At 43.1% G+C, this 20,838-nt stretch overlaps 1 protein-coding gene across 2 annotated transcripts in view; it reads left to right on the top strand.

Annotated features, from left to right (window-relative positions):
• Positions 1-1,855: 1,855 nt before the first annotated feature.
• SATB2 (SATB homeobox 2) overlaps positions 1,856-20,838 on the top strand; it is a gene marked incomplete at both ends in the record, with an annotated part of 162,954 nt that continues 143,971 nt past the window's right edge. The window contains one exon of one of the 2 annotated variants that reach the window (XM_080933035.1): positions 1,856-2,039. In XM_080933035.1, coding sequence (XP_080789161.1) covers positions 1,871-2,039 — 169 coding nt within the window. Of the gene's footprint in view, positions 2,061-20,838 lie in introns of both variants that reach the window. The other variant, XM_080933034.1, reaches the window with a different exon arrangement.

The raw sequence follows: 20,838 nt of genomic DNA, 5'->3' as shown, positions 1-20,838 counted from the left end.
ACAGCTTGGGCGGCCGCTGCCTTTTCTATTGCACGCGGTCCGGGGTCTCCGCACCTTCTCCGCTCTTGGTGGCACCGTCCCCGCGACTCTGGCCGCGCCTCCTCTGGAGCTAGCGGCTGTCGGAGCCAGCAGCCACCGCAGCCTCCTAGTCCTCAGCCCTTTCTCTCCAGAACCGGTTTCCTACCCGAAGGTGTGAAAGGCTCTTTCAGCCCCCTCTCCCCCCCCCTCCTCCGCCGTCCCCTCCCCCGCTCGCTCTGGTGCCCCTTTGGAGTTCTTCTTTCCCTCTCCTCCTCCTCCCTCGCCGCGCCCCCCCCCCCCCGCCCCCATCATCTTAACAACCATCTCCGAACCAGAAGAAGACACCCTGACCCAGGACCTTAAACGCTAGGACCGGGGAAGAGGAAAAGGAAAGGGGAAGGAGGAAAGAGAAAGGAAGACTAAGACAACACCGCAAATCACCAGAAACTTTCCACCCTGGATTCTCTACTTTTGCTCCATGGACAGAGCCCCAGCCAGCCAAGTTTCAGACAGACCGTGAGCAGTAAGTACGCTGGGCAAGGGCTCCCACGCGCCGCCCGGAGTTCGGGAAGCCCGGGACGCGCTAAGTTCCCTGGCTGCTCCCCGGCTCTGGCTCTCACGCGCGCCCAGGCAAAGCGGGGACGTGCGGTGGAGCCTTCACTAGCAACCCTTCCGCGCACTCCCTACATCTCTCGCACTCCTCCTTTTCTCGCACTCTGCCCACCACCACCTTTTCTCGCGACCCGCGGCGGCTAGGCTTCTCCGGCGTCCAAAGCTCCCTAGGGGATTCTCAGCGCCCCTGGTGTATTGTGAGGGGGGGGGGGGGTTTCCTCTCACGGGTTTCGGTGACAATGTGGACGCCGTTTCATCAGGTGTTTTCCCTTCTTCCGGGTCACTCCTCCAAAATTGAAGAGTGCGGAGAACTGTACGGAGCACTGCTCGCCTAGGGACCTCGAGAAAACTTTCCAGATTTAGAAATTAGGATTAACGGAGGCTACTCTTGCACCTAAGAATTTAGATTTCTTTCTCTTATGTTTTTATGCGTAATGGCTTAAAAAGGCAACAACAACAACCGCATCCGGGATACGATGAAGATAAGAATGCTCCCAAATAATAATTGTGATCCTGTGATGAAGGCTAGCCTTTCCAAAGCCTCAAAGTCTTTTGGGATGCTCACTCACATGGAATTATAGTTTTTTTTTTTTTTTTTGTGCAAATGTGTGTGTTTTTGTACACAAGTGTACTTGGTCTATAAAGGTAAAAAGTGGGGATTCCATGGGTCCATTGATCCAGCTTGGCCATTCACGGGCGCATTTATCAAGCAATTAATCTGCTTAAGGACCCGCATAGGTCCTTGCTCCCTCCCCGGCCAGGTGAGACCTTTCGCTCTTAAGTAATCTCCTTATCTCCTTTTCAAACCCTGACTCCCAAGTGGGGAACGGGGTGGGGGGGTTCTCCATCAGAGAGAGGCTAATGCCCGCGCTGGCCGCGATGAATGGGTTACTGCTAAGGGCTTTGAGGTCTGACTCTGTTCACACAACTGAGAGCTAACTCTTGGGACCTGAGACTGAGCAGGTCTTAGTACCTCAAGTTCTGGGTAGCTTTGGGACCTCCAGTGTTCGGTTTGGGACTTGCTTTCCCGGGACCCTTTGGTACCCTTCTGCAGCGTGGGAGGAACTTTGTGTGGCTGCGGTGTAGTGCTCTGCCACTGGCCTGCTCGTCTATCACGTGTGTGAGCGGTTTTCCCTCTTTTTTTTTCCCTCCCCCTTCCCTCCCCTCCGCCCCCTCCCTAGGTCCCTGCGCGTTTTATTGCGACCTGCCGGTGGGAACTTTGTCTCCAAATCGGAGCAGCATGGAGCGGCGGAGCGAGAGCCCGTGTCTGCGGGACAGCCCCGACCGAAGGAGCGGCAGCCCCGACGTCAAGGGGCCTCCCCCGGTGAAGGTGGCCCGGCTGGAGCAGAACGGCAGCCCCATGGGAGCCCGCGGGAGGCCCAACGGCGCCGTGGCCAAGGCCGTGGGAGGTAACAGCCCGGAGCTGGGAGGTGCGCGCAGCCGGAGGCCCAGTGATAATGGCCTGGGTGTCATGGTTCAGGTTGATTAGGTGCTGTTTCGGTGTAGGATTACAGGAAGTCAAATCCAGGTTGCCAAATAATGCCCTAGTTGCCCCTCCGCAACTGGTAGTAGCTTCGTCTTGAGTTAAAACAAGAAAGTGGTTTACCCAGAGGGTGGCATTTTTTGGGCACTTTGCCACTGTGTGCTGAGGTGTTGGCAGGTCTGTGTCACAGCCAGCTAACTGTTTCTAGATTTTCCTAGAGAGCTTTTTAGTGTTTTAACTCCTTTGCCTTGCCTCGGATCTGTTTTAGGGATGCAGCTATATGCCTTGATTCTTAGTGGGACAGAGACCTAGATAAGACTGGAGCAGAAGCAATGGTTTTGGTGTTTTGTAGCTGGGACGGTGCCGAGTGTGTAACAACTAGTGTGTAACAACTAGGACTGTGTCCTGCAGAAGTTTTAGAGGGGAAAAAAGAAAGAAAGAAAGGTTCACCGTGAATCCATTGTGTCCTCAGAGGATTTGATGCTCTTTTGCCTGAAGAGTTTAGGCATAGCCGGTTATAACTTTGTTAGGAATTAGAGAATTGGGTGAAAAGCTGCAAGCAACTTTATTTGCTGTCTGCTGCTTCCCCACTCGAGAATTAAATATTATTTAAAGAAAGGCTTTGATGTTTTCATTACATCTACAGATACTTTCTTCAACGGTGACCTTACAAAATAAGAGCAGAGAGGAATTTAAATTCTATACTTTGGGGTTTGCGGGGCACTCAGCTAGCTGTTTCGTACATATGATGTGTACAGCTTTACATAACATTCAGACTGTTTTGTTTGGGATAAGTCATTCCTTTAATTGTATTATGCCCGAGACACCCCTTCATACCAGATGCTTTTAGCAGCAGCACGTTTAATGTAATTCTTTATGTTGACCAGCACAACATAATACAAATTCATGGTAAACTTGGTGATAAGGTTCCACCTCGAATCCCCTATCCCTCATGCCCATGTTTGTGGTGACAATTGGATTTTGGAATAAATAACTTAGTTTGAAATGTCTTCACTCACCTAAGAAGGTGACACTTTCCTGCTTTTAATTTTATTACGATTTTTCTTGGTGGTAGTCATTAAAGACAGCTTGCCTTAATTCTTTAAATTGGCCGTTTCTCTGGAGAAGCAGCCCTCCTCTCAGTTTGTAAAGTTTTGAAAACATGATTTGGCTTGTCTATAGTCCCATTTAGAGATGTGAAAATATACTTTTAATGAGGCAAAGAGAAAGAAAGGAAAAAGAAAGGAGCAAGCAACTGTATGACTCACTTTTCAAGAGTGGGGTTCATGAGTGCGTTGCCCCAAGACCAGAACAATGCCCTCAGCCTAACTTCATGGTCACTTATATGAACATAGAGGAGAAAACTCCATCACAGATGTGCTAGGACCAAGCTTGGGATCCTGGCTGTACATTCTGCAAGTGTTTGGTGAGAACATTTTGGAACTCCTTGGAAAACACATATTCTGAAAGTCACCTTTTATATGAGAAAAACCTTGGACTTGCTAATTTCTGTCTCTTTGTTAGACAGTGCAGCTCAGCTGCACGCTCTAGATTCCCTGATGTCTGTAGACAGTTCAGAGTGTAACTATCAGGAATCCTTTTAACAAAGCTGTCTTTTTTTTCTTTCATGTCGTATTGAACCAGGGAAGAAGCCACCCCAGTCTGTTGATTTAGGGTCCCCTTAGTGTGGAATGATAGTTCCTTTGCAGATTTTCTGAAATTATAATTTGCTTTTGACCACTGACTCTAAATTTGCTGAGACTAAAATTATTGCCTTTGTGAAGAATAATAGATTTGTTTAAAAACAAACAAACAAACAAAAAACCATCTCTAGTCAGCACCTTGGAAGCTTAACTTAATTTAGAAACAGTGAGTACTGTTAGATGCTTCCCAAGCTGGAAGTAAGATGACGGCTTTTGCCTTAATGCACAACATTTGTAGTACTCACCAGTAAAGGGTATATAGTGAATTTGTATATGGTGGGTTTATAAATATTCTTTAAAAGAAGTTTTAATAGTAAAGGGTATATAGTGAATTTGTATACGGTAGGTTTATAAATACTCTTTAAAAGAAGCTTTAATTCTCTACAGCATAATAGATTCTTTGGAATTTATCTATTCTAAATAAATTAATTTAGAGACCTTCAAAATAATATCTTAGGATGTCAAATTTTGCAGTGCAAAACCTTTTGTAGTGACTGTTAATAATTATTTTTTTGGCATCAGTTTATAAAGTTCCCAAGTGTATACTAAGATGTTAATAATTTTATTTCTTTATAGCTTCTAAACATGTATATAGACTGGAGGAAAGCCAAGCCTTCTAAACATGTATATTCTAAATTTAAAAACAATGTTCAAAGTTTATTTCTAGTTATTAATACTTCCTAATTGGAACTTTTTTCTTTTAACATAGGGTAAATGTAAGGTAGATTGTATTTCTACCATTCTATGTCTCTTGTTGAATTTTTTTTTTATAAAAGAAACATAGTCAGAGAAATATTTACTGCTGAGCCATTTGTACTTGTTTGGATTGTTGCACTGTGTCCAAGCTGAGGACATGGACTATGTACACAGAGCATTTGGGAGCACACAGTTGTTTCTCTTGAGTGTACCTCCTGAAAACTGGTCTCCTTGTAGAATTAGGGAAAATCATTACGTTAATTGGTTGCTTAGTAAAATAGCAATTTATCCCACTGCTTTTGATGAGCAGGGAGAGATGAATGTTTTTGGCTGGCTGAAAGAGTGTGTTCTGTTGCTGTTCTCCTTTTTAAAGAGTGGGAACTTGTTAGGATTTTTGATGAGACTTAGATATTCATAAGGGGGGGCATTCTTGTACATAGAGTCTGGTTTGAACCAGTTGAAGTGGTGAATGCTCCATCACAGTCTATCTTGGTTTAAGAACTAACTCATGCTAAGTCAGTGCTCCTGTATAGTGTGGCCAGCCTTAGACACCCAATTGCAGCTGCACTGGTTTTGCCTTGTCTTTTCCACACACCCAGGATGTTTCTGCTCTTTATGCTGTGTTTTTCCAAAGCATGTATGCAGTGAAACAGAAGGGCTCGGATGCATGTTAAAGTCAGCGTTTGTAGAAGGTCTGGGGGGGGGGGTAATATCTCTTTAAAAAACATATGAAGGCTGGGAGAGAGTTTAGACAGGCAAGAGCCTTGTGGTGTTGACAGCTTTATATCCCTGCTGGGTGACATTCACTTACTAGAATTGGCGTCCCCTCTCAGCTAGTAATTCACTCCATAAGGATTTGGGAAAAGGATGATTAATGGCGGTGGAATTTATATTTGCAAAATTGTTGATTAAAACTCATAGATCTATTTGAAGACGTAGAAGAAGAGATTATTAAGGATGAGTTAACTAAGCATCAGACTTACCCTTTCCTCCACCTTGAGCATGAGCCCCTAAAACATGCTGTGCTGTTGAATCCTCAGCCAGGCAACCCACAGCCTAAAATGAAAGTGGGGCCAGGGAAGTCTGAGAGGAGCCCAGGCTTCTGCCTTTTTCCCTGGGCTACTGGAAGGGGCCGGACAGTTGTGCTTTAATAGCAGTAAGTTATTGTGCCTCATTCATTGTTAACACAAGCGTTTTCACTTTTTAATGTTTGGCTTCAAGAAGAACTTTCAGACAGCTTTATTTAAACTGAATGAACAGCACTTGGCTATACCACATGGTGTATTTGCTGATAGGAAGCATTAAACATCAGAAATCTCTTTGGTATTTTTCTTTTTCCTAGGGTTTTTTAATGCTTTAAAAAAGTGTGTGTGTGTGTGTGTGTGTGTGTGTGTGTGTTAAATGTTCTAGTTTGAGGGGTTGGAATGTTGGAATTTAAATGTTGAGTTGAGGATGTCCTATTGAAATACCTGTTCATATTGTTAAAAAATTGTTTATTTTTGAAAAACATTGTGTTTGAAAAATAATTGGATTTTATTGGAGAACTGCTGGCCGAAGTTGCCTCATAAGAAACTCCTTGAAGTCGATGTCTCCCCTTGCTCCAGGTCTGTTCAAGAACAGAGCTGTCTTGTTGCAAGGGGGAAGAATCATTATGCAGTCCACACTTGCTGCGCTCGAACAGAGAGCAAATGTGATCAGGATTGCTGGGCAGGGCCTCCTTTAGAGCCAGGCATCATCCACCACAACAGTTTGCTTAATTGTCTACATGTGGAACATTTCCTTTTCGACGGAGAGTCACGGAAACGTGCATCAGGTCAGGTGGAGACAATATTAGCTATGGGGCAGCAAAAATTTTACTTTCTGGAAGCAGTGCCAATAGGAAAGAGTACATATATTTATGTAATATTGAAATATATAAAATACTTAGAGCTATAACTGTTAATGCAGGGAACTGGGGAGAACTGTCTCCAAGGATGAGCATCACAGGTACAGTGGCAGTTGGAGCATATGCTTGTAGAAAGGACTCAGTGTTTCAAGAGAGAAGGCTTCCCTAGCCATCCACACTGTTGTTCTATTTTAAATGTAAAGGTTTAAGGTCTTTTAAGAAGGATATGAACTTAGGTTTGGGGGTCATCTAACCATCTAACATGTCCTCGGTAGTTTTGCTGAAGTAGAAAAATAGCTCTTCCCTAAAGTGTTTTTAGCCCTTGGCCTGTTATTAAAATAAAGACATACTTGGTTAAAAAAATATATGCAATGGAACATACACATTAAACAGAACACAGGGTATCCACCCCTCAAAGTCCTGAGTGTAATTTAGTGTTTCAAGTAATTTTGGAAGTTTCATGTTCCATCAGCAGAAACCCACTGACCATTATACAGTGAGGTTCTGCTGCATTGCTGTGCTGTGCTGTGTCTGTGTGTCTTTGTGTGTGTGTGTGTGTGTGTGTGTGTGTGTGTGTGTGTGTGTGTCCGTGTGCTTAGAACTACAAAGGAGTCCCTTAAGCATCTGTTTTTTAACTGGTGCAGAAAATAAGCAATACCTTCATTTCCTGCAGGCCACGACTAGCTGAGGTAATTTGTTCACCCTAGATATCCTGTATTGGCTTTTTCTCTTTCTGACTCCTCTTTGTCTATTGGAAGAGAAAATAAATTAATCGTTATTTATAAGGTATCTGAGAACATGAATTTGGGTAATTTTGGGTGCTGCTTGGTCAGACAGCTGTTATGAGACTTGATGGCTTCACTTTGGTTAATGGAAATATTGTTGCTGTTTCTTCCTCCTTCTCTTCCTCTTCATCTGCTAAGTAAGAATTCAGTGTAGAAGCTAATCTACATTAGCAGAGTTAGCAATATTCCATATTGTATCATTTTCTTTGTATATATATATATATATATATATATATATATATATATAATTTGTTGTCTTTTGTTTCTGTTGAGATAAAATTGATTTGGGTTCTTAACCATTAAAACTAATAATCCCACATTTGGTTTTATAAACTACCTACATGGCTTGTTTTATTTTAGCATGCCAAAAGCCATTCTTCGTAACAGAAAGCATATAACTCACCAGGATAATTATATATTTTTATTTAATAAGTACACTTAAAAAAACTCTTTAAGAAATGTGTTATGACATAGTAACTGGGGCTATCTTTCTTACACTGAGCCTGGGGTACAATGGCATTTTGGAACATATTTAAAGATAGAGCATTTGACAAAAGTTGCATGTGTAACAGTTTGTCAGTGGAAAGTGACAAGCGCGGAGTGACAAATGAAATGTTGGCATTCTCCCTCTTTATTTTGATAAAAATGTCTCAATTTGCAGTGATATAATACTGTTTCATAGTATTTCATGAGTCGTAGATGCATAAGGAGAATTTAGATTTTCTGAACGGGAATTTAGCAGCCCCAACTCTTTTCAGAAGCTTTGGCAGCACGTCTCCCCCCCCCCCCCCAGCTCCCCAAGAACAGGAACAGCAGTGAAGTGTTGGATTGAACCCATACATTTTAACTCATTATGTTTTGAAAAAAAGAAGGGGGGGGGGCTGGGTAACTGAAAATGGTTTCAAGTAGGAGACCTTTATATTAGCTGAGAAAGTAAGGAAGAGTTTGCCATTTACTTTTCTTATTTTTGATATGGCAACTTGAAAAGGAGTGATTTCCTTCTGCTGGCTTTGATTATACAGATCTCTCCTCCCTTCCAATCATCACAACTCTTCAGCAGTAATTTAGCAAGCCTGTCAGGTGAGCTGAGGATTTCTTTTATTTTAAAATACAGGAGAGGTTTTGAAACTGTCTGAGTATTAGAGACAGATCTCTAAGTACAAAGGCTTCATCATCTTCCTGCTCATGAATAAAGTGGTTGCCATTTTTCAGAGACCAAGTAACGCCTCCATGCAACTGAGGTAGGAGTTAAAACAAGTCAGCTGAGGACTTCCAGAGGTTTTAGTTTGATTTTTCGACACAGGTATAGCTTCTACAATGTGGTGTTCTCTATTTTCTGAGGAAACATTGCTTCCTGTGTTGCTGTCCAGCACCTGAGCATTTTTTCCTTTTATGTGGAAGTACATTTGTCGAGCCTGAGAGACCGAGGTGTTTCTGTCAAAATGTTCCCTGGCATAGGGCATGATGGCTTATGCCTGTCATAGCATTTGAGAGGCTGAGGCAGGAGAATTCTGAGTTTGAGGATAGTCTGGACCAAATACTGAGTTCCCATCTAGCTTGAACCACATAGCAAGACTTTATCTAAAAAATCCACAACCACTAACACACACACACACACACACATACACAAAATCCCATGATAACGTTTTTCAAAATCATGGATGAATATATATCTATATCTATGTCTGTGTCTGTGTCTGTGTCTGTGTCTGTGTCTGTGTCTGTATCTGTATCTGTATCTGTATCTATATCTATATCTATCTATCTATTTCTGTCTGTTTATTTATTTCTATCTATCTACATATATATTAACTAATAGACTTTTTAAAATTAATTACAAATGGTAAAAAATTGTGATAAAAAAACAAGGATAATTAAGTGACACAAAATATTAGAAATGTCATTTACTCTGTCTTTTCCTGTTATATATGAAATTTTAGTTAATTGCAGATTAACCACAAGCCTGATAAAAAGCTGTAAATGTCTAAATATGTTTTAGATATGCAGTTATGACAATTGAATTTAGGGCACGTATTTTAAAATTATTATCTATAACCTCTGAAGCCCAAATAAGAAAGTCCCAGACGGAGAATGAAGTATAGTGACACACGTGTGTAAAGACTCGAAGGTGAAACCCAGTGATTTTTTTATAAAAAGCCGAATTGAGTCGATATTATAGTTATCAGAGCAATGCATAAAATAATAGCAAAGCAGCGCAAATCAAACCAAAAGTAAATAAGTAACTGTCAACAGTTTAAACCTTGAAATGCAGTCACCAGCAAATCATGTCAGTGAGCATCAGGCACTTTCATTAACTGTTGGTCTGTACACTAGGACAATAAAACTCTCCGAGGAGGCATAGTTTGCAATTTAACTTGTTCCCCATACTGTTAGTTACTATATGAGATGAAATTATTTATTCTCTTAACTAGTTGCCTTATTATCACAATGGAGTTATGTCCTAGCACAGTTGGTTATTAAACTGTGGCATTAGCATAAGAGAGATTAAAAAAGAAAAAACCTAAGGGAAGAGGCTAGCACTCTCTATTCAAGTACTTGCATTTTTCAGCTGTGTTTGATACCCGCTCACAGGTGCGCAGAGTTCTGTGCCTGTCTTTGTTTGCATGAAGTTGTACAGAGATGGGGAGAGAGAGATTCCAGATAAGAGAGAGTTCTCTAGAACCCTGAACTAGGATAGGCAGTTTACAGGCATTCGTGGGGATAAGCGGAACAATGATGGCTATTTACCCTTTTCTTGAAGGTCTTTGCTTGATTTGTTCCATAGCAGGCAAATAAGTATATCAGTTCTGTCAGAACTAATCATTTTATTTTACATTAAGAAAATATTTTCTTTGCAAAGAGAACCACACAACTATAGGGAAATGACCAAAGGCAAAGAGTAAAAACAGAAACCATATTTTGATATTTTCCTGATTGTGTCAGCACATGAAAACGAAGCATTTCACTGCTCTATTGCTTACACATATAAAGAAAGCCAAAATTGATATTGCTGATAGCTTATTAGGAAAATGCATTCATATAAAACTCTTAAAATTGCTGTGTTTTTGAAGCATTATTTTTTTTTGTTTAATAGAACAAAACTTTCTTTTGTCATAATCCAAAGATGGTAGCAGAGCCACATGATAAATGTCTCTTTAAGTGTCGTAGTAAAAGAAAATGACTTGTCTTCTGAGGCAGTAGAGAGTTTATGTTGTTTTGGACCCATTTCCAAGCAGTGATCGAAAACAGATTACAATAACAATTATACAGTCAGAAGATGCAATATCCATTTCTGCTTTAATTGAGTGAAGGAATAATAAAAACATCATTAAGAAAAATGAGGTGGACCTGTCACACAGTGTACAAATTTTTAGACTTGAAGACGATGCAGAATAACCCGAGTGCTTCTCGTCTTCCGGGGCGTTTATTGGCTGAGATCTGCAGGTCTCCTTCCCTGGGAGCTTCGCAGAGCAGCCTGTGCGAGCATGTGCCCAGGCACCACAAGGGTGCACCTTTGCTTTAGGGTGCGACCCCCTCAGCCCCCTAGATGTCCACAGAAGTGACAGCTTGTCTGTCGTGTGTAAGTAAGAGCTAGGTGAGGTCCCAGCCAGCAAACCCTCCCAAAGTCCTCCTGCGGCTAAGCTGGAGAGAAGGCTGAGAACCACCCATACCTGTTCTCTGCCCTGTGCACAGGAGAACCTGGGCTTCCTCATCCTCATGCGATAGTCTTGTCGCTTGGCTAGAAGTTGACGGTTAAGACTGCCACTTGAACACAGAGCCTCTGGCTCTCAATCTGAGTTCTGTAAAGTATTGCATATATCCATTGGTCTTTCTTTCTTTCTTTCTTTCTTTCTTTCTTTCTTTCTTTCTTTCTTCCTTCCTTCCTTCCTTCCTTCCTTCCTTCCTTCCTTCCTTCCTTTCTTTCTTTCTTTCTTTCTTTCTTTCTTTCTTTTTTTAAGGTGGGTTCTCAGTAAGTAGCCTTGGCTGGCCCCAAGCCTCCACCTGCCTCTGGGCTTAAAGGAACACATAGCATGCCCCACAGTTCCATAATTAACCTTGGTAGGCTGGGCTGGCAGCAGTCCTTCCCCAGTCTACCCTAGCGACTTCTCTGTGGGACAGCAGCAGCCAAGAGCACTGGCTGAGTTCTCACTCTGGGTTGTGCTTCTTACTGGGAATCTTCACAGTTCCTGAAAACCTGGCTATGAGCAGATAAAGGCCAGCCAGCAGCCTCTGGAAGAGAAGCCCTAAGGCTAGTGCACAGGACACCCCTAGCAAAGTTACAGCTGAGGCCTGCACTCAGTTGTGACACTTAGAAGGGACTTTGAAAAAAAAAAATCAGTTGTTAAACATTTTCGTGGTGCCATTACTTGAAAAAACCTTTCTGTGAGCTTCAACATAAAAGATAGGTGGGCGTTTTATCCTATGGGGGAGGGCCCAGAAACCCAGCCCAGAGGTTCTTCCCTCAGAAGGGGATTTATACTGGGTAATCCAAAAAACCTTAGCATGTTTATTCCAGGCAGAGTGTTTAGTTAATAGCGCCTTCATTAAATAGCACCTCAATTAAACCCTTGTCAGCAAAGTTTCTTTTACCTTTGCATTCATGTAACCTAACAGGGCTGAGCTTTAGGGTCTATTAGTGGTTCTGTTTCTTTTTTTCTGGGCTTTACAGTTGGAACCTAAATATTAATTCTGGGTGGAACTTGGCATCCCTTCTCTTTGCCTTAGAGGGGATTTTTGTTGTGCAGTAAAAAGTGGTATTTCTTTCATGCAACCACCTTCTCCGAGCTTCCCCCTCTTCTCCTGAGCAAATAGCAATTAAGTAGTCAAGGTTTTAGGAGAGTATCTTTAATTTTTAAAATGGAATGATTATTTTAGGCGAATTAAGCAATTTTCCATTAGTTCACACCGAAAACTGGTGCTTTGGGAAAGAATAGGAAAGATGCGTGAAGCGTGAAGCCATTAATGCAGTGAAAGCCTTTTTCTTCTCTCTCACCAGTATATGAAACTGAAACCCACGAGTCAGGGACTGACGGTCTTAGAAGCTGAGAGTTAAGACATCATTTGGTTTTTCTTATGCTACCTGCAATTTTAACACTGACCGAAAGAAAAGAATTGTCTGAAACAACTGGACTTTGCAGCCTTATTTTGTAAAACAAGCTTCGACTCAGTTCTTCTCTGATGCTCTTTTCTGAATGTTGCTACCGTGTCAGAATTGGATTGTTATAGACATCGATCATGTAGATGTGGAGAGGGAAGGACAGGGCTGAGTGTCAGTGACGTGTGGAGACAGAAGTGGGCTGAGCCGCACGTGTTGGACGCCTGACCCCATCGGGTCAAAAGGCATCTTCAGACAAGTTGCTGTCTTTTGGATTTGGGAGTTTGATGTCATGGAATCCTTTGGTGAGGGAGCTAGGGAGACCAGATTGTTCTCGAGATGGGAGTTATTCCATATTGAAGACCCAGATAAAGCCACTTCTTAAGAATAAATAAGGTGGTTCTGACTTTTTCCCCCTGTCCTTCTTAAATGAATGTCTAGGTAATTTTCAGCACAAGGAACTCCATTTACGGGTTCATTCTTCCAGCAAGTTTGTGCCTTAAGCATATTTTTATACTGAACTTAGGCTCCCCACCCCAAAGGGAGCTCACCATTGAAAGTCTGCCAGTGACCATTAGTTCCCAAGAGATTGGGGGAGAAGAGTGACAGGGTCTGGGTCTCACCTTTAGTGAGACCATTGTGTTGCTATTTTGCCACCATGGGAAACCGGAGTCAACCTGAATATTCGGGATGACTGTGAACTGTCCGATAGAAGTCTTGGGATTGCAATTAGCACAGCGGCAGGGTACCAGTGCACCTCTCTTCAGGCTGTTCCAACGCCTAGTGGAAAACAAGCTGCAAAGTAAATCCCTTGGTCCTCCAATAAAAAGATTTATAGCAAAATAATTCTCAGCCCCATAATGGGACCATTGTAGGTTTGTGTTTGATATTTGTAAGGCTGAAATACAGTCCGTGTTCCCAAACTAAGCATTTATTGTAAACAAGTTAACTGCCAAGAGCTTCTCTTCTGTCAAACATGATTATATTGGAGATTGATGCATAGCTTGAAAGCAAGGTTGAGAGAGAATTCCTTTTCATGAAGGGAGGCTTCTGAGGCTTTGCTCTCTTCTCCTCTGATAGGACCTCTTAGGAAACCCACCTTCCTCACTGCCAGCCTTATGCAGAATAAACACAGGCTTGGTTTTCAAAGTACATAAGTTTGTCTGACCTGCTCTTAACAAAATGGAGAGATGAACTTGCATTCACTGGAGCTGGTATGAGCAATTCTTGCTCATCATCCAGATTTGGCAGCCGCAGTCTAGAGACAATGCTGGCTCTTCCCTGGCCCTGCTTTAGTGTGCCCACAAACCTGCACCTATGCCTATAAGCTAACTCCACAGGACATCCTTCTTTCCTTAATGCTGGCCTTGTCTGGTGGCTGTTTTGTGTTATTCTTGTGAGATTAGAACTCTTTGGAAACCATAGCCTTGAGGTGTGGCATGCTAAAATACTTCAGCATGAGGTTTAGGGATGACTTCAGAAAAGAAAATTTATAAGTCTAGTAGTGTAGGGGAAGTGAGATCTTCCCGAGGTTGAGATGTACATATCTGGAATATTACCCCCAGTTTAAAGTTCTCTGCTTAGAGGAAGGCAGAATCTCATATTTGGTTTAGGGCAAGGACATCTCACTTTTAATTCAGGAAACAAATCATCTTAGACTTTAGAAATCCTTTGGCTAAAAGAAGATGGAATCATGTTCTTCCTTTGAGCACCGTGAGGGTGAGAATCGTATTTTCAGCTGGATGTGGTTGCTCTGCTGTAATTCTAGCACTTGGAAGGCAGAAGCAGGAGAATCGCTCAAGAGGTGTTTTCTCAGGGAGGAACACTGGGGGACTAGCCTGGTCTACCTAGTAAGTCCCAGGCCACCCAGGCTTAGAGGGTGAAAAACAGGCCTCAGGGAAAAAAAAAAGCAACAAGAATTTCAGTGTCATTCATAGGTAATGGCTTTCACAGTTTCTCTAGTTTTAAAGATAATCAAGCTTAATGTTTTCTTTTAGAAATACATACATACATACATACATACATACATACATACATACATGTACATAACGAGAATGCTCTAGAACCATAGAAACAACACTCTTCTACTGTTATTGAATAACTGCCATCAATTACACTGGTGTGTACATAGTTAAAAGATTGTGCCGGGGAAGTATTTCATCAGACCCTGTTTCCCTGGTCTGCCTGCGTTTATTAACTTCGTCTCGGTCACAGTAGTAATGACCTCCATATTGTAAGCCAGAGATCTCATTGCCCCTTGGGGAGGATGCCCACTATGGCGATGAGGTAGTCTCTGCTCTCCTCCCCCTTCTCCCCCTCCCCACGTCAGAGCTCTGTGGGGCTTGTTCGCTTTCCCCTCTCCACAGGCATTTGATGGAGAGTGAGGATCTGGGAAGGGTGCTGGTCACCTGTCCACTGAGATGCAGCCCTGTAGCATCTGTGTCCATTAATTTACGGCGATCACTTCTTTTAAATACCTGTTCATGTTGTACTGTTCGAACCCTAAGCGTAGTATTCTCTTTTATGAGGGGGAAGCTTTTTTTTTTTTTTTTTTTTTAATATAAAAACTTTACTTTTCGGTTTTCATTCGATAAAAATCTTTCCACTCTCACATGATTTCCTTTGAGGCTTTGCACCAGTGTTTGATCTCAATTTTTAATAATTGTTTGAGTTAAACTCCCCAAAGGAAACATGCTTGTGCTATGAAATATCCCCACTAGAAATACAGGTAGTCCTGCCTTATGAGCAAGCACTTGATTCCTTTATTAATTTCTTGCTTGAAAACTACAACACAGTGAACCTTTCTTTAACACTACACTGGAGAAGTTAAGCAGAGATTTAAAAAAATTGTCCGGATTACATAAAACTAACATTTAGCCAGAGCTCAAAACCGGAGATAATGAAGCCAATGCCTGGGGACAGGTTTTATCGACTCCCTGTTTTTGAGGGATGGGACTGTAGTGAAGACAGGGTATTGAGAAGGGGCCAAGACAAATGTGTGTCCTCGCAAATATGCCTTAGAATCTACCCTGTCAGAAACCTGCAGAATCAAATTGTACTTTGTCAGGAGACAAGAAACCCGATACTGTTGAAATGTGTGCTACATTTAATACATCACTGAATCTTTTGATGGGCACGCTTCAACAACTGTGAAAAGAACTTTTAATTGTTCAGTTTTGAAATTATTATCTTCCAGCAACAGTCCATGGGTTCGTGCTCTTCTGTAATATCCAGACGTAAAGGAGATGCTTTCCTGCAGTGCAGGCCATGGTTCCGCAGGCCAACTTCCTCTCCAAACCTGAGCCTGGTGATGCGTCTCTGCAGCTCCGGAGCCCAGGGATGCAGGCTTCCGGTCCTCAAACCGGATCCACAGCAATGCCTTATGCTGATATGCCGGCATCCCTGCCCACTGTGGACACGCATCAGCCCATGGTCTGGCGAGCTTCCTGTGCCCAAGGGAAAACCAGCTCCCGATTCCCATGGGTCTGTCTCTTTCCTAGAAAGCACTTCCTGTGACTCCATGGTCACTACGGCGTAGGGCACCCACATTGATGCTCTACAGTCCACGCTGCGTATTGATGAAGATGATTAATGTCTAAGAGGAATTAGCATTGAGTTAAACTGAACCACTAGGTCAGACTTTGAGGTGGGATGTCGCTGAGTGGGGGTATGTCTAAAGGTGGGCCTCTCCCTGAGACAGCCACTGGCCAGGTGTGGCTGACATCCGGGGATCTGAGGGGTCAGCTGGGCCTGGCCCGTGGTCCCAGGTGTAGCTCATTCTTTGTTATTTAGGTACCACAGCCTGACCTCCTAGGAAGCTGTGGTTTCAAACTGCCTTCTAATTACCATTGAATTTCTGAGAGGTCAAGCAGAGAACATTTACCCTGACTTCAGACTGAGTTATGACTCCTAAACTTAAGGGCAGGCCTAGAAGTAGAAGTAAGTAATGCTACAACTGACCCTTTTTTCTGCTCTTCTGAGGCTCATGTTGACTCTTTGTGAAGCAGGGTTCACTCTCTGGCCGAATCCGCACTTCCTTTCTAAGGTTAGGGTTGGCTTCTGGGGCTGATTTTACCACAAATAACTCTGAGGGTAAAATATCGCCTCACTTTTAACCCCTTGTTGTCCCCAGAGGGTGGGAGGGCGGGGGATGCATTAAGAGATTTTATTGTTGAGGCTTACCTTGGGGACAGGGGTGTATGTTCAATCCGAAGTCACAGAGAAGAAAGCAGATTTCCGAGTACGGCTTTTGTTTGCCTTTGCCTGTTTCTTTAGAGCAGACAGTAACCTTCCACCTTGCTGCCACCCACTTCAGTGTGAGGGTCAAATGAAATCAAGAGCCAGGACGAGCTGCTGGAATTGGGATGTCATGAGGGAGCCTTAAGGACCCAGGTTGACTTATGAACTTTTGGGTGACTCCCTAATGACACACTTTTCTTTACCCTTACAATTGATGAAGTTTTTTTTCCTAACTTAAAAAAAAAAAAAAAACTATCTGACACCCCCCCCCCAAATTAAGCTTATTTGGAAAGAAATATGAAGGTACAGTCATACCACGAACATTCTAGTTATCCACGGAGTGTGTACAGCAGTTCCATAACATTACAACCCGCAGTGCTGTGGTAGCCATTTTAAATTTGTGTGAGGTTCTCAAAAGGACCAGGAGTGCCTTTTTACCCTGTGTCTTCTTTGTCAGAGGAGGAGATGAAGGTCTTTCCATAGCTAGATGTACTGTCTCTTTCTAACCGCTGTGGCTGGAGATTGAACTGTTGGCCTTGCTAAAAGTTCTACCCCTGAGCTATATCCCCACCCTCAAGAGTCACAGCTTCGTATCAGTTAATCTCAAAATTTCCAGTCAGCCCCTGAGGGGGAGGGTGAGTACGGGCAGCTGGGTTTGGAATGTGGCTTCCTTAATCTCTGAAGGTCTGGCCTGAGTTTGAAGGGAAGGTGAGAACTGGGCCCAGGAAAGCTACCACTCTAGGAGAGACTCCACTTGGCTACATTTGAAGTTTGTCTGTGGCCACCAACCAGGAGGTAAATGATTTTCAATTTTGTTTTCTGTTTCTGATTGTGGTTCTTGGCTCTCAAACTTTGCTTTATTGTTTTAGGGTAGGAATGAAAGAATAGAAATTAAAGTTGTTGAGTTACTCCTGTGCTCTGTGAACTCTCTCTCTCTCTGTCACACACACACACACACACACACACACACACACACACACACACACAGAGAGAGAGAGAGAGAGAGAGTGAGAGAGAGAGAGAGAGAGAGAGAGGGAGGGAGGGAGGGAGGGAGGGAGAGAGAGAGGGAGGGAGGGAGGGAGGGAGGGAGGGAGGGAGGGAGAGAAAGATTATACAAATACTTTCATTTTTCTAGTAAATTGTAGTAGGAAAAAGTCCATCCTTTCCACCCAGTCTTTAGGGAACAGACTGTATTAAATTTCTTCCATCTTCCTAGGGCTTGGTGTAGGGCTTGTTTGTGATGGAGGTGGTGGGAAGTGGTACTTTGCTTCAGGTCCTGTTTGTGCCGAGAACAGATCGGAGTGGTTCCCTGCATTGCGTCAGTATCTTCCGGGTCTCCGGAATCTTAGCTGATAGCACCAGATAGAGGAGTGGTCCTGAGGCTGCCTTCTTTCCTGAAATGGGTGGGTTTTAGGAGCCTCCGGGGAGATAAAGGCAGGCCTGCTATCACCTCAGAATAGCTACCTTCCTTCAGGTGGCAATTCCAAGAATGAAGGAGATCTCAGAGGGCAAAGCAACCAGGATGAGGGTGGGGTCTATCCCTTGGGCTTTGTCCTTAGTGGAGGAAGAGCAGAAGGTCATTTCTCAAGTTTTCCCAGGCCTAGCACTGCTCCTACAAATGGGAGTCCTCAGAAAAAATTCACCCATCCAGTAGCACGGGCAGGCCTCTTGGAGGGCATAGCAAGTGGGAAGAGTTGTTAGCTAACTGGGAAAGTTGTCAGGTCCCTGTGGGTGGAGTCTGCACTATTATTTTCAAAGGGGAATGTGGGATTTAAATGGGCTGAGTAGCTGCTCTGCCTTGGCTGTGTCGTTTTCTGGTCCTTTCAGACTTTATTAGCTGAGGCCAATGAGAACCTTCTCATGTGGTGCATATGAGGAAAAAGTAAAAATTACATGGTGGACCATGGATGGGCTGATTTCACCTCCAGCTTAGGTGGCAACCTCTGGCTGTGAAGATCCTGTGCTTCTGGCCTACCTTGCATCTCTCCTTGCTGAGGTCCAGTGCTCAGAGAGCAGGAGAATATACTAAGTCCAGGCCGGCATGGGAGCATTCGGAGTGAAGACCATGACCAGGAAAAGGAGGTGGGAGAGGGAGAGCTTAGTAAAGAGGAGGATTACCACTGTTTGTTTGCTTAGTGTAGAAGGGAGGCAAACACATTTGACTATCTGAAGTAAATAGAGAATTGCTTTTGTTCTTAAGATCTAGAACCCAAAGAATCCACACCTCTGAAGGGTGGGGCAAGAAGTGCTGGGGGCAGTCACGTACTTAGCCTCGGTTTGCAGTGAGTTCTTTCCGAGTTCGAGAAGCCATGGTGTATGTTTGTACATTGCTTGCAGCGGCACATTATCTCACAGAAAATATAAGGCACACGTGTGATGTCCAACGGCCCACTTAAAACAAGCTAGAGAAACGGACAACAATTTTAACAATGCATTTAGCTTAGTTTTTAAAGTATTCTTTCTACATGCAGTTCATTTTCTAAAATATGTCTATAAAACATTTCTTTGTTGCCTTTTTCTTTTTTCTTTCTTTCTTTTTTTTTTTGGCAGTAAGTCATTAAAACCGAGTGTATATTATACTTAACAGCACATCTCAGTTGGAGAGGAGACACCCAAGGCCAGGCTTTTTGCTACAGGGCACATTGAATGCTGTCAGTTATTTTTGCTTGTAATATAAACTGTCCAATGACTACTACTTTCATTAGGTCATTCAGTAATAGATTATTCAATCACTATTAGTATTATTTTTTTGTTTGAAGAAATACTTTTTAGTGCCATGAACATTGCTTACTGAAAAGTATTGAAGAAATGAGGGGGTTCCCCTCCCCCATCTATAACATGGCATTAATGCTCAAAAGAAAACTAGGTAGCATTGGTTGAGAGCTGCATCTCAGATGACCTAGATTCATTGCACGTGCACATGTACTACACACACACACACACACACACACACACACACACACCCATTTGTATGTTAGCTGGGAGAGTTTATGTCTTGGAGAGCTCACATGCCTTATGAACAGTCAGTGACTCAGGCAAAGAATGACAGGGGCAAGATCTGTGTGACTCCAAGGCCACCTGTCATCCACCCCAGGGCTTTTCGTAACCTCTAGCCATCTTCCCACGGCTCTGTTCTTGGCCACGGTGCTATAGAGGCTGGAGCCACAGCTCCTTAGGATGCATGCCCTTCTTCAGAACTGTGACGGTGAACATGGCCGCTTCAGTGTCCTAACAGATGACCACAGGGAAACATACTTCTCTAGGGGAGAGAGCCCTGCTTCCTGTCTGATGACAGGGTGTCCTGCTTGCCTGAACTAGTCGTGACTTTTAGTAAATGGCTGGGGCCCAACTGCCTGTCTTCAGATTAAACTACCTGCCTACCTCCAGCAATTGTAAAAGGCTTAACAAGGCTTATGATCAAAAGGTCCAAAGTTCTCCACTTGATCATCTGGAAATGGGTCTGTGCAACAATAAAAGAAAAATAATGCCCTGAGCTCAGATGCAGGCCTGGAGCCTGAGGGATCCTCTTCTTTCTCCCAGACCCCGTAGCTCTTGTAACTGTGATTACTTTACGCTGCTGCTTTCTTGTTGAAGTCACTTTATTCTTGCCACGGTTACATTTATTTTTGAAGCTTTTTGTAAATACCCTGCCTGTCTTTCCCCCCCTTCCTTTCCTTGAGGACAGCAGAGGAACCAGCTGAGGAGTTACTTCTTTGTGTGAGGTGCACATTCCTTCTCTCCCATTGTGTGCTTCCCAAGAAGACCTGTTCTTTTGAGTCCCATGCCTTAGTTTTTACGTCAACTACACCAGTTGGCCATTTTTTCCTTATTACACCGTTCTCATTGGTAATTGCACTAGTTTTTCTTATTGTTTATTTATTTATTTTGGTTAAAAACTGAATCCTATTATAAACCATAATTGTTGAATCAATCAGGTACTAGTAAAAATTTAAATTTTCTTTTTTTAATTAATTTTTCATACAATGAAATACAGCCTCACTACAATATCTGTGAGCTTATGTGTATGTGTCTGTGTGCCTGTATGTATCTGTTGTGTGTACCCATTGTGTGTGTGCATGCATGCCTGTGTGTGTACTCAGTGTGTGTGTGTGTGTGCACTCTCTAGTGTGTGTACACATGTGTGTGTGCATGCATGCGAGATCAAGAGTGTGTGTGTGTGTGTGTGTGTGTGTGTGTGTGTGTGCATATATAGGTTTTAAGTTGATACCTGGTGTTTCCTCTGTCTTTTCCTACCTTTTTGAGGCAGGGTATCCTACTGAACCAGGAGCTTGCTGTTCTGGCTAAGCTGGCTGGCTAGTGAT

This window comes from Micromys minutus (assembly GCF_963924665.1).
Source record: "Micromys minutus genome assembly, chromosome: 19".
Taxonomy (NCBI): Eukaryota; Metazoa; Chordata; class Mammalia; order Rodentia; family Muridae; genus Micromys; species Micromys minutus.
Note: the sequence above shows the minus strand (reverse complement) of the source record. Positions and strands in the feature narration are given on the sequence as shown.